This window comes from Brassica napus, chromosome C2 (genome assembly GCF_020379485.1).
Source record: "Brassica napus cultivar Da-Ae chromosome C2, Da-Ae, whole genome shotgun sequence".
Lineage (NCBI taxonomy): Eukaryota > Viridiplantae > Streptophyta > Magnoliopsida > Brassicales > Brassicaceae > Brassica > Brassica napus.
The window spans coordinates 35,989,299-36,006,562 of record NC_063445.1 but is presented as its reverse complement, the minus strand read 5'-3'; the positions used below and the strand labels follow the sequence as shown (position 1 = coordinate 36,006,562).

The following is a 17,264-nucleotide window of genomic DNA, read 5'->3' as shown; positions in this document are numbered from 1 at the left end:
GTAGAAGATTAAGAAGAAGGTTATGATAAGGGAAGGAGATGGTCGTTCTGGATTCATTGATGAAAGATTTTATTAAATAAGAGGAAAAGAAAGGGAGGTGAAAGAATCGGCAACGCTCAAAGAAAATGAAGAAGTGGAAGAGATGAAACATATCGACAGTCGTGAGTAGGAGAGTTGGCCTGATGGGCTAACACAAAATACTAACAGGCCACGTAGAGGCCCGTTTTTGTGTTGAGTAAGTGACGTGGTAAATTAGAAGCATTTGATTGGTAGAACTTTTAGTCTGACGTGGACACCCTCTCCATTGAGCATATCTCACTTTTAGTATTGTTAGATATAGCCGTATGCGGATCTTAATCACTTATGCATTTGTTTTGAGAGTATAATATTACATATATATAACCAAGCATTGAATCAATCCTAATGTTGTAAAAAAAATCAATCCTAAGTGATTACATATATAACCGATCAAATTATGGTATATTACCAAGCATTGCAAAGTTTTTGAATCAATCATAAGGGATTACATATATAACCAATCAAATATACGAATATAGATATGTTATTTTATATATATTATATTATATATTTTCATAATTTTCACTCTATACAAAGCGCAGATCTTATCCTAATAAAAAGTATAACATATAAAAAGTATGTGAAGTCAAAAGTCTTCTTGAAATTGTTTGTTACTAAACCTGATTGCGTCATTAAACATGAGTTTAGAAAAGAAGTAGAAAACAGAAATTTAGTAAAAAAAACACACACGAGAGGACATGGACTTCAAGCGACCAAAGAGAGTTGAGAACACTAGTTGTTGTTGTTGTTGTTAGAAGGCTGACCAGTCCAATAAGTTTTAACAGCAACAAGAATCTTCTCAGGATTGTACGGACCTTTCCCATGATCTACAATCTGAGTGTTCCACTTCATTCCCTTGGTTATCCTCTCTACTTTCGTCAACGTCTCCACATTATCTCTCATCACAACCGTTCCTTCTGGTCTCAGTATTCGATCCATCTCCAACAATATCAACGTCAAATCACACCTTACAACACGTAAGAAACTCACATCAGAAGTAAATAACTTAAAATAATATATAACGCACAAAGTTTTGAGTCGGAAGCTCATCATACTTAACGCTACTTAATCATATATAATTATCATTTTCTGTTTTTAATAATAAAAAAATGTGTGTGTTATAGATATTAAAAACATAATAAAGTTTGACTATAAGTGCATTGTAATTTTTTTTAATAATTAATCATTAATTTATAAAAATACATAAACTATTTCAAAGGTTTATCTTTTAAAAATACTTATTAAAATGAAGGAATAATATTTGTACAAAATGATGAGCATTCGTTTTTTTTTGTTCTGGTCAGGTTTTTTTTAACAACAAAAGGCTAAAACGAAACTAAGTTGATTTCTCATCCAAAAGCCACTTCAGAGGAATTGAGTCAAAATAAACCATTGCAGAAGGCTGTTTTTTAACACCTCGTATCAGCTTATCCGCCATTATGTTTTGTGCCTTCGGAATATAGTAAATAGTAAAGGGATGAAAAGATTCCTTACATCGCAGAAACTCCTCCATGTGTGTAGTGAACGCCGGCCATTCTGTTGGTGTAGACATCATCTGCACCAGTTGAGAACAGTCAGTTCAGGTCGGTTTAGATTATTTGATTTTTGGGTTATTCAGATTGAATTATTTAAGCTCCGTCTAAAAACTGGACATTTTTGAAAGAGATAAGATCGGTTCAGGCAATGTCAAATTCAGGTAATGTCAAGTTCGAGTCGAGTTTCTAATTTTTTCATAAAACTTAGAGTGGAATCGAATTTAGTTCGGATTTATAACCAAAAACTGAAAAAAGCTCTGAAAACTTGGAAAACTGAAAAATACTTGATTAGATTTGAGTTTAGCTTTTGGATTTAGAAAAATATGAACTGCTCGAGTTTTTCTAAATTTCGGTCTAGTTTTAATTTTGATTTTTTGGTTTGGTTCCGGTTTGATTTTTAGATTTCACATAATATGCCGAGGACTAGTTTTACATTTTGGTCAAACAAATTTTCTTTTTTTTGGTCATACTTTTTGGTCAAACTATTTAAATTATAGAAAATAGGTACCACAGAACGGTGGAGTTAATAATAGCAACCAACTAGTAATATAGTGAATGACAAATGTGGATCATGGTATATAACGTTGCTTTACTGAATTACAAGTGGCCTTTAATCCATCAGAAAGGCGACATTTGTTCAATTCAGAGTACCTTTTGTATGGCTTGAGAGGAATCTCTTATATAATGATTGAAAAGCATTTTAATAAATGACATATGATAATGCGTCACTAAACTAATAAAAACTCTCGACTAACTCTCGACTAATGATATATCGTAGAAAAAACTCTAAACTAAAAATCTTACAAAATAAATATTCATCTAATTTTAAATTTTAAATACTATGACGGAAGATGACATACGTTGACGATTTATAAATTAAGAGTTTATAATGTTGAAAATTTAATTGAATTGTTTCTTCAGATTCAAAACTAGTCAAGGAATTTTATCACTAGAAATCATTAAACATTTTAACACTTTTATTTTCACTTATGCATTGTTTAATATTAATTTATAAGCTTTTAAAAATAATTTATCAATCTTTATACACTACTTTATTATAAAATTAATTTGTAAATCCTAAATTAATTATTATCAACACTACTTAAAACTTAATATAACTTAGAATTATTAAATTATTTGCTATTTGGCAATAGTGATATAAGAAAATTTGTGTCTTATATTCTCATTGTCAAACATCAAATAATTTAAAATATTTTAGTTATATTAACTCTTAAGTAGTGTCGAGGATAATTTCATAAATCCAATCTTCCTATTTAGAGTAGGATGCCAATCTTCTTTCCTTATTTACACGATTTCCGACCTTCGGATCAAAATTCCTCATTCTCCCAAAAATAATGCAAGGTTATTTTTTTCTTTTATTTCTGAACCAATACGTTGTATTTTTCCCTATTAATCAATAAAAAAAGATATTAGATATATTATTTTTTACTTATTACATTTTTTTGTTTATATAATGTCACGAATAACTTTCTATGATTTCATCCTAACAAGCATCAGAAATTTTATAAACTTTTAAAATTACTGTGAAGCCGTATTAATCATTTGTAAGAGTGTTAAAATATTTATGAAACTTTATAAATCGACTGTAAGATTGATAAAATAATGTATAAGAATTTATAAATTAGTTTTAAAGTTTATAAATAAATTTTGAATAATGTATAAATGATAATACAGATTTTAAAACATTTAATGATTTGTAGTCGAGAGGTTTCTTTATACAGGTTAATAAAAATAATACAGAGAAATTTCAGATATTTTATTGTATTTCAATATATCCCAACACTAGATTTGTCTCTCGGGACAATTTAGATTTCATTGTGATGATTTGGATCTTTTTACCGTTTTTAGCGGCTCTTTGAATCTAATATGCTCTCGAGCATAAAGTGGTTTCAAGTTTTTTTTGTAATCAAATCGACATTACTTCAAAATGAAATTTATACTTTAGCAACAAAAAAAAAGAACTGTGCTAAACAAATATCCCTTATATATTAGTAGAGAAACATTTAAAAAACTGTAACTTAAGTTTATAATAATTACAAAAATTTTTGCTGAATTGTCATTCAATTAAAATGTTAATTTACGTTACATAACCCCTTTACAATCAGTTAAAACAAAAGTTGATCTAAATTTGAGTATGGGATTCAACCTCCCCAGTGCCGGGCTTGACCCCAAACCCATGATACATTGGGATAGGGCCTACTTTGTGGTTTCATTTTATTTCTACAAAAATTGTAAAATTATATAAAAATGTGATACTTTTGTAGATTTAGTTAGAATAAAATATCTAAACATATCAAAGTAATAAATATTATATTAATAAATCAATTAAGAAAATATAAAATACATATACTAAAACAAATAAAAGTCGTTTTAATCATTATTCATTTTCAAAAATATATAATTACAATAATAAATTAAATTTTGTACTAAAAAATAGATATATATGTTATTTTTGAATGGGGCCTGGCAAAACTTAGGACCGGTACTGAACCTCCCCATCGAAAACCACAAAATATGTCACTAACATTCAACTTATCAATTTCATTGTTCTCTATTTCCATTATGAAAACAGTATGACACTCGGTGAAACTATCAATATATAGCTTGGTCATAGGGCAATCAAAATATTAATTCAAAGCTTTGTCACCATCACAAATCGTTGTGTCATTCGTCTGTAAAGCACTAAAGCAAATTCAAAGCTTCATCACCTACATAGTGATAGTTCAATGTCGTGAGAAATCAGACTTTTCATTTACAATCTATCACGTTTAGTGTAGTTCTTTAAAGTTCTTGGAAATTCACAAACCATTAAATTAAATTTGTCCAGGTTTTTATCGTGAGTAACATACTGAACTATAAAATTCAATAATAAATCAGACCATATTTGACCGCTTGATTTATAGGTCCACAATATTCGTGAAATATAAATTTTGTGAATTTTTTTTATGGTAAATCATTATTCAGTAGTATTATTGACTATATACATTTTTCCAAGTACATGATTTTGTTTTATAGTTAGTCATAATCAATCCTTCAATTTAGGGGATGTATATATTTTTTTGGCTTGATATGCAAGTTTATATATGATTCAGTATTGTTCGTTTATAGAAACAAAATATATAGATTAAATACTACAGATTTAGTGTGTTATGCTAATATGTTAGTTTTGCCATAATATTTTAGAGACATTAAGTGATGTACATATTTTGTAAAATATATACGATTTCAGCATTAATGACTATCATTATACTCTGTGCAATATACAGTAGAATAAATTTCAACACATTTTATTCTGATGCATCGAATAGCAGATTTATCAAAAATGGAGATACCAACCTGGGATTCGTTGTCATATATGTAGATTTTTGAAGGCTTCATATAACAGAATTTCGGCTAATTATTGTATGCGAATCTTAATCACTTATGCATTTGTTTTGAGAATATAATATTACATATATAACCAAGCATTGAATCAATCCTAAGGTTGTAAAAAAATCAATCCTAAGTGATTACATATATAACCGATCAAATCATGGTCTATTACCAAGCATTGCAAAGTTTTTGAATCAATCATAAGTGATTACATATATAATCGATCAAATATACGAATATAGATATGTTATATATATTATATTATATATTTTCATAATTTTTCGCTCTGAACTCTGTGCAAGGCGCAGATTTTATCCTAATAAAAAGTATAATAACTTATAAAGTATGTGAAGTCAAAAGTCTTCTTGAAATTGTTTGTTACTGAACCTGATTGCGTCATTAAACATCATGAGTTTAGAAAAGAAGTAGAAAACAGAAATTTAGTAAAAAAAACACACACGAGAGGACATGGACTTCAAACGACCAAAGAGAGTTGAGAACATTAGTTGTTGTTGTTGTTAGAAGGCTGACCAGTCCAATAAGTTTTAACAGCAACAAGAATCTTCTCAGGATTGTACGGACCTTTCTCATGATCTACAATCTGAGTGTTCCACTTCATTCCCTTGGCTATCCTCTCTACTTTAGTCAACGTCTCCACATTATCTCTCATCACAACCGTTCCTTCTGGTCTCAGTATTCTATCCATCTCCAACAATATAAACGTCAAATCACACCTTACAACACATAAGAAACTCACATCAGAAGTAAATAACTTAAAATAATATATAACGCACAAAGTTTTGAGTCGGAAGCTCATCATACTTAACGCTACTTACTTGTTTTCGTATAAGCTAAACAATCCTCCCGCGTGAATCATATCATAAGTTCTTGGATAAGTAGAGAATCCTTCACACCAGTCTTGATACGTCCCAATCAGTCCACGCTCGTATATCACACCTAACGTTTGTTTCTCTGCATCGACCGGAACAACATTCATGACCCATGACGGGTATTTCAGCATGGACGCGGCGAATCCACCGAGGTAAGCGTTCATGTCCATTATGTTCCTGAATCTTCCGTGTGAAATCTCTGGGACTATCTTCTTGTAATACGCTATCCTCTCTTTCCAAACCTCGTTGTCTTCTCTGAACTTCTCCGCGTTGATGTCTTGTATCGTTCCTCTAATGATCCTAGGAGGAACCGCGAATGCTCGGTCTGGCCAATCCTCGAGCGCACCGTCCGAAGATTCCTCTGGATTGTTTGTTTCTGGTAATGGCGTTATGCAAGATTCCAAGTCTTTGTACCTAAAACAAAAGAGAGATCCAAGTTTCAACTCTTTTCCACAAAGTTAGACCAGATGGGAGTTACCAAGCGAAGTCTGCGTTGTTGTCCGAGGTGCACAGTGGAGGTGACTTGTTGTTTTGTTTGAGCTTCTTACACTCAATGTGATTGATAGGCTTTCTCCAAATGGCTAAATCTCCTTTCTCAATCACTTTCTTCCAGCAAAGACTCTTTGCTACATCCTCTATTGAATCTTGTTCTTTCTTTAAATCCTCCTCTGTTCTTTCCCATCCTCTCCAGTACTGTTTCCAGTTTATAGGTGGACCGGAGAGGATCCAGTAACCGCCCGGTCTTAAAACCCGGTCAACCTCCATTAGGTACAAACCCTCTGGATAAAAAAAATTAGTTTGTTAATGGACATGAGAAAAAGAGACTAGTTCCATTCACATGGGAGAGACTTACCATTTTTAAACCAAGGGATCAAACAACGAGAGCAATGAGCAAGATCAAAAGCTCTAGCTGGATAAGGAAGTCTTTTTGATCCCATGATCCCGATTATGGCAGGAACTCCCCGTTCTAAAGCAAACTGGACCTGAGCCTCATGTGTGTCTCTTGGTGCAAAAGACACAGCCATAATGTCTCTCTTCAAGAGGTAAGCACCAAAACTCGCAACCTGATTCAAAACAAAATCTCTATAATATTACCAAAAAAATGTATGAATTTAACATGATTACCAAAAAAAAAAAAGAATATAATATTGAAACTGAACAACTTACACCACATCCAGTGTCAATAGCTGTTCTGATTCCACCAGCAGTAAGGGGAATGAGCCTAGCAATGTCATCAATATAAGCATCAGCTCCACGGGGGAACATAGTTCCACCACCAGGGAATCTAAACCGGTCACCTTCTACTTGAATCCAGTTTTGGACTGCCTTCTCAACACTGAGCTCCCTGTGAGGGATGTTGTCATACCAAGCGTAGTCTCTGCTTTGAGGCCATTTGAATGGAATCTTGTAGTTTGGTGGAGGAGGAATCAAACAATAGAGAAGCTCATCTTTTGAAGGACAGTGTCTTTCTCTATATTTCATCATGTTCCTATCGAATCTTCTTCCTCTTTGTCGATCTTCGCAAGGTGTGTATTCACTGAGGGATAAGTCACATGGTTCGAAGTTCTTGATGGTTAGGTTTGTTTCCTTGAACTCAAACTGATTATGGCTTTTGAAATCTAAGTCAGCTGACTCAGAAGAAGGATTTGATTGAGTCTCACATCCTATTTTGGAGTAAGAAGCTGGGACATTGCTGGTTTGCCATGCGCCTAAAACGTAAAACAAAATACATAGCCCGCTTACACCAAGAACCAAAGTTAGTTTCTTTCTTCTTGCTTCTGTTTGGTGATGAAGACCAGTGTTGTCTTTCGCCATTCTTGAGTACAAATACTGAAACTTTGTCAGAGGCAAAAGGAGTGATCGAAAAGAGATTGAACAATGGATCAAAGTTTGATTATCAAATTCGATTACAAATTATGACTTATTGGATAAGAAGGTGAAGGTCATGGTGGATTTTGTAAAAGGAATGTGTCACATGTGAATCACCTCCATCGTAGAAAGCATAATTAAGATTACTGAACGATAAAAAAAAAGAAGATAAAACAAAATTAGGCAACAAAACGGGAGATTCTTTAGCAAAACAAGAACTAAAGGTCAGTTAGTTAGAGAGAAAAGAGGAGGTTGACCAAGAACAAGCCTCATTTTCTTCCATTCGCTCTTTATACTCGGTTTGCCATATATAAACATTGTTTCTTGAATGTAAATGAAACCTTAAATATGCATATACATATATATACTGTATAGAAATCCATGTGAAGAATAATAGACAGGCTACATTTTTCTAGACAAAAATACAGTGTTCTAAAAAAATATTTCTTGGTCATCTATAATCTATCTATAATCTATCTATATCTATCTATAATAATAAAATGGAGTTTTCTCTCATCTCCTGCTGCCACGTCAGCAAGTAGATAGGGGCAAATCACGCCACCTGGCATCTCTTGATTTTTCTATTTCATTTGGGCTTCGTTAGTTTTCCCGAAAAAGTCGAAACGATATGACTTATGATACCGAAACTTATAAAACCTTATATTAGGACGGCCCAAATTATTTCAGCGCTGGAGGCATTTAGGTTTGACCCATAAAACAAAAAGTGTCGAAGTGTCGTTTTATTTCCATCTTCTATCCGCGTAGCTCTGACTGTACGGCTCCTCATCCTTAGGTTGCTATCGGGAGAGTATCGTGTTTCCTTCAATTCTGGAAAGATCGGACTTGATCTGTTACGGATCCATGGCAAGATATGGGACCTTTTAAGAAACTTATCTTCATGGGTGCTGATCTGTTGATGGCAAGTTTACGACGGTTTCTGTTTTTTCGTTTTCTAATTTTGTGTTCTGATTGCTCTATGGCTGTTTCTAACGCCTTCCTTGTCAACTCGAAGCAGAATATGCTGTTATCGAATCCAAATGATCCATCTTCTTCTCTAACTCCATCTCAGGACTCGTGATCTTCCGATGAACAACGGTCAAGATGAGTCTTGAGCCAGAGAGCCCGTTGAGAGATTTCTCCGTCCAAGCCAGCTAGCATCTCGGCTCTGGAGCAGCTCAAGACCTATGCTATTGACCGTACGTGTCTCTGCGTCTGGGTTTCTTTTAAGTTGGAAGTTTTAAAAGCTATTCGAAGTTTTGATTTAAGTTTGTCGTAAAAGCAATCATCTTTGACCTTTCTCTTTAATCTCTGAGCTGTGTTTAATTGCATATGATTTCTATAATAGAGATTGTATACTTCTTCAAGGGATTAAGTTCTGCTTTGAACTCTGATTGATTATCACCAGTATACACGAAAGAAGCAGCATTGGGTGATTGGCCTTAACATTCACACAACTCCTGTTGAGATGCATGAGAAGCTTTCTTTTCCCAAAGCTGAATGGCCACGAGCTATCACCGAGTTATACAGTTTGAATCATCTTTCTTGAAGAAGCTGCTGTTCTCAATACTTGTAACGGTATGGAGATTTATGTTCTGCCTCTATCTCAGCACCGTGGAGTCAAAGAAGTCACTAAATGGATGTCTAAGGTTGTTTCCCTTTCCCCGTACGTGTTCTCTCCATCATTGGATGATGTTATCTTAATATTCTTTCTTTGCAGACAAGTGGAATCCCAGTTTCAGAGATTTGTCAGCACCGTTTCCCGCAGACAAGTGGATTTCCGCTGTGGTCTTTTGTTCTTTAGTGAGGTATCTGGACCACTGATTGTTAACCTCCTTCTTCGTCTCAAGTACTTCCCTTTATGATAAATCTTTTTTTTTTTGCTCTATAAATCTCTCCAACACCATTTAGTTGCATCCTTTATTTTTATTCTGCAGATGGTACTCCCAAAAGTTCGTTAAAGGACAATGGGATAAAGAAGACTGTGTTGCTGAGTTGAACAATTACATAGACCGTCTCTCGGTAACTCACCACCCTTCTTCTCTTTTTTTAGCTCTATTCATGTTTTGTCTAATTTCAGAATCAATTCATAAACTCTCTTTCTGAGTTCCGTTTTTCTCGGTTCTCATGTATTCGGTTCTGTAACTACGACCAGATATTGTCTTTGGCAAATACTAACAGAAAACTACCAGGTATGATTTAAATCTTCTATATCTAAGGCCTTACCAAGTTTCCACTATATTCACGGAACTGGACTTTTAAACTTTCAAGATATACTTGGTGAGCTAACTGCTATCAGGAGCACAATCAACGATCGGACACATAGCTCACAGCATGTTATTCTTACTTTACATATCGATAGGTACTCGCTAAGTTGAAACTTCAGTGGCTGTCATCGTTTTAAACTATGTCCGTTATTTATCTCTTCATAGATGTTATTTTCATTGACTTGGCAGGGATGTGTATGAATGTGTAAGCCTTTTTGACGGATTAGCTTACGTATTTTATGACAAATTGAAAAGCTATGGGTCAGAACCAAAAGTTGTGTTGGTCACTGGCAATCGTCTGTATTTTTCTAATACAATGGTGGATTTGAGTTCTAGAAATTTGAAGAATGGTGTATAGATTTTACTCTTTTTTAATAGTTTTCTTATACTGTTTTGCATATTGCTGCTTTGTAGGGTGATTCTGGTATTGTGGAAGCTACAGCCCCCAACTTTAAGTTGCAGATCTTGAGGTTAGTGAGTCTTTTATTTTGTACTAATTAGTTCAGATCGATCTTCTTTAGCTCTGCTGTGTATTTAATCTTATAGAAAGTCTGGAACTTTTTTGGGGTAAATATCTCTTAGAAACCCAACGTATAGAAGCTATGTCAGTTCAGAGAAACAGGGAAGAAGCAAGAGAGGAGAGATGCACATGAATAGCCAAGAAGATGCAAGAACTTAACAAAGAGCAGATTAGGCAAAGTCACTAGCTTTAGCTGCTCGAGAGAAGCTCAGAAAAGCGAGGAAGAGTCAGGTGAAGCGAAGGCAGAAGTCTCTGTCAATTGAGGCGGAAAGGGAAATGAGTGCCGTGATGGAATTCATGGACCATAGTTACCTACAATGTGGTCATTGAAACAAATGGAATATTTATTTAGGGTAATACAATCAGAGAGAATAAAACAAAGATGTGTTCACTACTATCATTTTATAAGGATTTACTAGATCTTGACCGTGCGGGTGATTATTTTAATTTATATATATATATATATATATATAAATATTTGGTTCACAAGATTAGTGATACTCCTTCCGTTTCATTAAGATATAACTTTTAAAAAAATGTGTTTCACAAAGATAGATTTTTTATGTTTTCTATACAAAAACTGAAAATTTCAATAAAATTAATTGAATTTATTGAAAGACTATTGGTTAAAAAGCATTGGAATTTGATAATTTCAAAAAATGATGCATAATTGATTTTTTCAATTTATTAGTGATATATATTTTAGTAAAACATAACACTAACTAAAACTTTACATTCTATGATATTTACGATAATTTTTTTGTTTTGGACGAAGTAAAGGGTTAAACTCGGGTCTATTAAAGACACATATCTAACCTCCGGATGGGAGGTGCAGCCCACGGATAGATCATCTCCCGGGTATTCAAATAGACCTAAAAGCAGTAGCTCATATCCATTTACGATGACCAGGAAAATATAACTTAGTTTCGCATGACAGGTGGATCGAACTTGAAATGTGGTGACATCCCAAACTCTTCCCCTTACCACTTGACCACAAGCTCCCGGTATAAAAATTTACGATAAATTTCATTCAATTTAATATTAGCTTAGATATTATTTTTTTAAGAGTATACTTGTATTTTTGGTTTTTGTCATACATATATGTTAATTGGTATAAAAATATATTTTGATACATTTTGCGGATATACATTTCAAACAAATTAGTTAACACAATTCAATTTGGTTTAAAATTTTGACAAATAATTTTATACATTAGTATATGTTACACAATTTCATAATTCAGAATATTAGTATGGATTATTATTATTCCATAAAATAGTTGTATGCAAATAATATAAATCGAAATATTTTTTACAAATGACACAACATATTTCAATTTATATTCTATGCTTCTATAGTAACAAACATCATTATAAATGGATCATGGATGCAATTCAAAATTTTATGTTAGTCGAACATGTGGAATGACAAATACAAATTAGACGCTAGTATTTCTAGGATTTTTACTATATGTTTTAACAAAATAAAAACAAGGGTCTTTACTATATGTACAGTACTATTTTGAGGCGAAATCTACCCATACAACCTAGTTGTTGAAATAACAATTATCATTCAAAGGTGATTTTTTCTGGTTGTTTTTTTTCCAAACATAAAGTTGTATTGCATAATAAACTCGTGAATATGAATCATTTTGCATATATACAAACTCTCAGTTTGTTCTGCGTGTTAAGAATACAAAAGCATTCCGGTTTTTTTGCTTTGTTACTTACGTTGAGATAGGGAGGTTCATAGAACTAAAGGAAAAGAAATTCAAACGGCCATGAGCGGTGCAGCTACGCGGCTTTTCGGGACTTAATATCTTCTTTGTTTGGTGGAGAGCCCTAGCGGAGAGTCCCTGTAAAAGAGGACTGAGTACGATGTTTAGTGAGAAACTTGCTTTCATAGTTAGAAGTTAGAACTAACGAAACGCTTACCCCGAGAAGCAAGCCACAAATCTTGATTCACCACGAGAAGATGACTTCTTGAACCATCTGCTTAGGAAATACGAATCAAACACAGCTCTTGCATCACATATTTGCATATCTCTCAAGAGTCTAGTTACAACATCCTTGTCTTCATGACATTCGCCGGTACAAACTGATTCTTCTTCACCACTTGGTAATCCTAATGCAGCATTATTTGATGTGACCTCTATGCCATCTTATAATGTAATCTAGACACTTAAAGTATCTATAAGCCTTGCAGTTTTCCCAACAGCAGTTCCTCAGCAATCTTCTAATTCTTCAATGGGATCACAAGTTTCTGTCAAGGAGACAAAAAAAAATCATTCCTGAAAATTATAAAATACTGAAAATGTTATTGTATACGAAAGAGGAAATGGCCATCGCCAATATTCTATACAGATTCCTTAAAAAATTTCACCACTCTTGGCTTCTTCTAGTGATCTTTGCAATATCTTCTCGAATAAGTTATCTAACATCAAAAACAGAACCAACCCCATATGAACTCCAATCAACACAACTATAAAAAAAAGTAGAAAGGAAAACAACTTGTTTATAAACCCAAGCATTTTTCAAGAAAGACAAAAGTATCACCACTTGAAACAAAGAGATGAAACTGAGATAGAGAACCAATACAAGAAACAAAACCTGTCTTGAAATTAAGAGATGATATTGGTTTTATCCCAACGTCATGGTTAATTGGACATCTCAACATTACGAATCAAGCCAACAAACGCAACCATCATATAGTCATACATTTTAAACTGTTACACTATCTTTGTAAAGACATAAATCGATGTTACAGCAAAACCTTATATTTCAATTAAAAACTTCTAAGACCTCGTCGGCAGCTGGATGGTTTCCGCTACCTTACTATGACCAGAGGCTTAATCCCTCAAATCCAATTCAATTCGACACCAAGTTCGTTGTGAACTTCCTCGTGAACTCAGCATCATGTTTTTGTTGATTCTGAAGTTTTCTTCCAGGCTTCCATCAAGAAGCGTTCACGGAGATACATGATATCAAATAACAAATTAATGGTTAACAATCACATTTATGTAATAGTTAATATTGAGTTAGTTATATATTGATGGGAATAAATAAGAGAATCAAATATATTGTTAAGATTTTACTATACACATACAAAAATGATATAAATAATATTCTAGTAAAAGATCCATTTCAAAATATCACACATGAAATAAGTCATGACTTCTATTTTAATAGATAAGATGACATATAAGTGACTTTGAAAGGTACTTTTCAAAACTTTATGCAATCTCAGATTAGTTTATAAATGATTTATAAACTTTACAAATGATATATTAACTTTTGTAAAATATTTATAGATCTTTATAAAATGTTATGGACTCTTATACAAACTTTATAGCTTCAATTAATGCATCGATAAAGTAGCCTTTATGTTCTTAACAACAAAAAATACATTATTTATCTTCTACCAAAACTATTTGTATATGTTCACTTTGTCAAATAAATAACATATCCGAAGATGCACTATACCACCAAACATATTAGCGAAAATACATTATTTCCTATGATTTCCTATAAAATCCTACAGCATTCACCATAAGATAATCTCTATGGTTTTCATGATGCAATCATATCTCATTTTCTTAAAAGGGAAACCGCCTCGACACAAATAGCAACTACAATAGTAAATTTTCAAACTAATCAAAATAGCTACTTACAAATGTCCATAATTAAATTACATAAATAGTGGTTTGAAGTTAACAATGAAACCTATCTACGCTCTCTTACTTCTGACCATATGTTACATTTCCGCTGCAATGATCAATGGTTTCGTACAAATATAAGCTGGCTCAGATATAGGAAAAGTCATATATGATTCAGAATTATTATAATTTATAAATGTGTTTCTTATGTTCCAGTTTTTAGTTTCATTTACATACTACTTTTTTTTTATTTTTCATTTTAATTTTAAAATAAAATATATAAATATTTTTCCTCATTTCGTAATATGGTCCATTGTCATAATAGATTTCTTACCAAAAATAAAATAAGAAAAATATATAAACAAAACTTCATTACATACCTTTAAATAAAACATCAATTTTACTTCATGTTTAAATTCCAACTTAATTAACTTTGTTACGACTATTGGCTTTTTATTCTACTTTTATTGAATCGATTAGTCACAACCACTTATGCTATTACACTTTAAACTAAGCAACTTCAAAATAAGTACGGTCGTTAACCACTATCAAATGGATCATAAAAATATCATTTTCTTTCAATAAATTTTCATTTTCATACTTTTGAACATATTTTCTTTATTAAGACCATAAAATGAGTTGTAATAAAACATACGAACCCGACGCGTAGCGCCGGAATACCACTAGTACATACTAAAGAGAAACCTGATTAAAAATGATATTGATTCCCTTTAGAAGCTATGTTTTATGGAACTGTGTTCATAGTTCAAACCATTTCGTCATTAACAAGGAAACCACTGGCTTTTAAGAGACTTTAAGTACATGGAAATGGAGGCATACACAAAGTATTGAGGGTTGTGTATATACCTTGAAGCAAGGGAAAGTCGTGGAGACTTGGGAGTAAAGTTGAATATCTATATACAGTAGTCTATGAACCCTAAGCATCGAAACAAAATGTTTGCTTTGCTTCCTATTTGACTGACACAACTCTACAAATGCTTCTATATCTCCTGTTTTGTTGAGATAAACAAATCTTGTTGGAGAAAATCAAGGTTAGGAAGCTAAACGAATATATTCTTAAAATTAGTTTTTTACTGGATCTCAACTCTTATGAGGAAACTAGAAAGTATATATTCTTTGAAGTTGAATAAAACAGCATATAACTCAAAACCAATTCCAAGTAAAGAAGAAAGATAGTCTCAAAAACTTTAAATAGAACATGGTAAATAAACACCCAAACATAAAGGATAATGAGTTTGCATTATCAATTGGTCCAAAGGAATCAAAACTACAAACCCATACGAGAAGTTAACAGAAAGCTACGACGACTATATCACTCTTCCACCATACTGCCTTCATTCTTCAACAGCGATCTTGCCCTTCTCGCTCACATAGATACCATCAAGAAACTTTCTGATATCCTTCTTCTTCACATGGCATTTCTACAAAATCAAACAAACAGCAAGATGAGAATATTGTTGACAAAGGAAAAAGACTGCTGCTTACAATGCAAAACATCACCAACCACATCGCAATCAAGATTCAACACCATTACAATTCATTTTTCTTAGTTTATAAACAACATTATGTAGACATCCATCTCATAATATGAGACCAAAGTGATCATACAATGGAAAAACATAACCATTTATAGAAACCCATTTCATACATTCACCATTTTCATTTTAGCATCAAGAAGAGCAGAGAGTACCTGGTTGATCAAAGCGCATGACCGAGAGACTAGCTCGATATCATTTCCCTCAAGAGTAATCTCATCCTTAACCTTCTCAGACCGAACAATGGTAACACCATCCAACATATCAACCTTCCTCACCTGTTCATACCATTTCATTACATTACCAAACAAAAGACAAAAGCTATCAAATCAAGCAAAACAGAAGTGCGACACGAACCTTCTTCTCCCCAAGGAAGTTACGGATCTCAATAGACTTGTTGTTACCGGAGATCGAAGCGTTGATCGGAAAATGAGCGTACACAAACCTCATCTTGTAAAGGAAACCCTGAGTGACACCGGCGATGAGATTGCTAACGTGGCTCAAGGCAGTCCTGATGGAAGCACTGGCTTTGCGAGATCCGAACCACGAATCGATCTTGAGCTGTAGCTTGCCAGTGACGGCATCTTTGATGAGCTGGAAATCGAGGTTGAGATGCTTGAAATCACGAGTGAGTTTCCCGCGTGGGCCTTCGACTTCGATAACCTTGGCGTGAACCTTGATGACGACGCCTTCGGGGATGTCCATCGTCTCAGATGACAAGATCGTCTTCATCTTTCGTGCGTGAGAGAAAGCGACGGCGGCGGGTTTCGGTGTGGAGTTTAGGGTACAAGAGGAAACCCTAAGTTCGCTTATAAATAGGTCACGTGGTCTGATAGGTTTTTTCCCCTCTGGTAATACTAAATGGGTTTAAAGGCAATACAAAAATGGGCTTTTAAGTCAACTAAAACCCACCAGATTCATTACTAAATTGTTGTTTGTCCTTGTCCTTGTATGAACCTTAATCACTAAACGAACAACTAAACATTAATAACATCGACATTTAAACGAATAACAGCAGCAATATTCGATTGTTTGTTGTTATTTGTCGATGATAGCAACTTACAAACGAACATAACCTCTCGAGCCATTATGTGAAACTCTGTAACATCAGATTCTTGAAAATTTATGATCACAATGGATATCTTAAAAACATACGTTAAAGAGGTAAAAGATATTTCTATCTATTAGATTAATTAGGAACCAGGTTTTGAGAAGGGTTGGGGCTTAGGAAAAAAATTAAGATTTAAAATTCAGAAAAAATATTAGATTTTGAAATAAAATTAGAACATTTTAGATATACCGGAGATTATGAATATTTTAGATATAATATATATATATATACGAAGAGCATCGGAACAAATATTAAATGAGGCAAAATTATTCATCGTTTTTGGAAACCAAGTTGATAATTCTCTAAAACAAGATATTAAAAATGTTTTGGATTTTTTAACTGAAGGAAGCATGAGAATATTGTACCTAGGATTGCCCACGCAAAATTGTGGAT

At 33.2% G+C, this 17,264-nt stretch overlaps 3 protein-coding genes across 14 annotated transcripts; 1 reads left to right on the top strand and 2 right to left on the bottom strand.

The window, feature by feature from the left end:
- Nucleotides 1–623: 623 nt before the first annotated feature.
- Nucleotides 624–8,189, bottom strand: LOC106392239 (probable methyltransferase PMT17). 2 transcript variants are annotated; one of them, XM_022696932.2, is made up of 5 exons: nucleotides 7,064–8,189; nucleotides 6,750–6,960; nucleotides 6,375–6,675; nucleotides 5,843–6,310; nucleotides 624–1,045 (listed from the first exon to the last, which is right to left on the bottom strand). In XM_022696932.2, exons 1-5 carry the CDS (start codon nucleotides 7,709–7,711, stop codon nucleotides 811–813), a joined length of 1,863 nt encoding a protein of 620 aa, XP_022552653.1. In that variant the 5' UTR covers nucleotides 7,712–8,189; the 3' UTR covers nucleotides 624–810. The 2 variants fall into 2 exon arrangements, with proteins under 2 accessions (XP_022552653.1, XP_013688498.2); XM_013833044.3 differs by lacking the exon at nucleotides 624–1,045 and adding an exon at nucleotides 5,365–5,740.
- Nucleotides 8,190–8,471: 282 nt separating this feature from the next.
- Nucleotides 8,472–10,969, top strand: LOC106390119. Of its 11 annotated transcripts, XM_048748467.1 has the most exons (10): nucleotides 8,477–8,684; nucleotides 8,835–8,961; nucleotides 9,171–9,411; nucleotides 9,483–9,611; nucleotides 9,700–9,784; nucleotides 9,918–9,954; nucleotides 10,034–10,124; nucleotides 10,219–10,348; nucleotides 10,444–10,499; nucleotides 10,612–10,969. In XM_048748467.1, exons 3-10 carry the CDS (start codon nucleotides 9,263–9,265, stop codon nucleotides 10,706–10,708), a joined length of 774 nt encoding a protein of 257 aa, XP_048604424.1. In that variant the 5' UTR covers nucleotides 8,477–8,684; nucleotides 8,835–8,961; nucleotides 9,171–9,262; the 3' UTR covers nucleotides 10,709–10,969. The 11 variants fall into 11 exon arrangements, 10 of the variants coding, with proteins under 10 accessions (XP_048604427.1, XP_048604426.1, XP_048604425.1 ...); XM_048748470.1 differs by having other exon boundaries at nucleotides 8,472–8,961; nucleotides 10,576–10,969; XM_048748469.1 differs by having other exon boundaries at nucleotides 8,473–8,961; nucleotides 10,639–10,969.
- Nucleotides 10,970–15,398: 4,429 nt separating this feature from the next.
- Nucleotides 15,399–16,596, bottom strand: LOC106390118 (60S ribosomal protein L9-2). Its single transcript, XM_013830509.3, has 3 exons — nucleotides 16,118–16,596; nucleotides 15,916–16,038; nucleotides 15,399–15,646 (listed from the first exon to the last, which is right to left on the bottom strand). The coding sequence occupies exons 1-3, from the start codon at nucleotides 16,490–16,492 to the stop codon at nucleotides 15,560–15,562; spliced, it is 585 nt and encodes a 194-aa protein (XP_013685963.1). The 5' UTR covers nucleotides 16,493–16,596; the 3' UTR covers nucleotides 15,399–15,559.
- Between the last annotated feature and the right edge of the window lie 668 nt (nucleotides 16,597–17,264).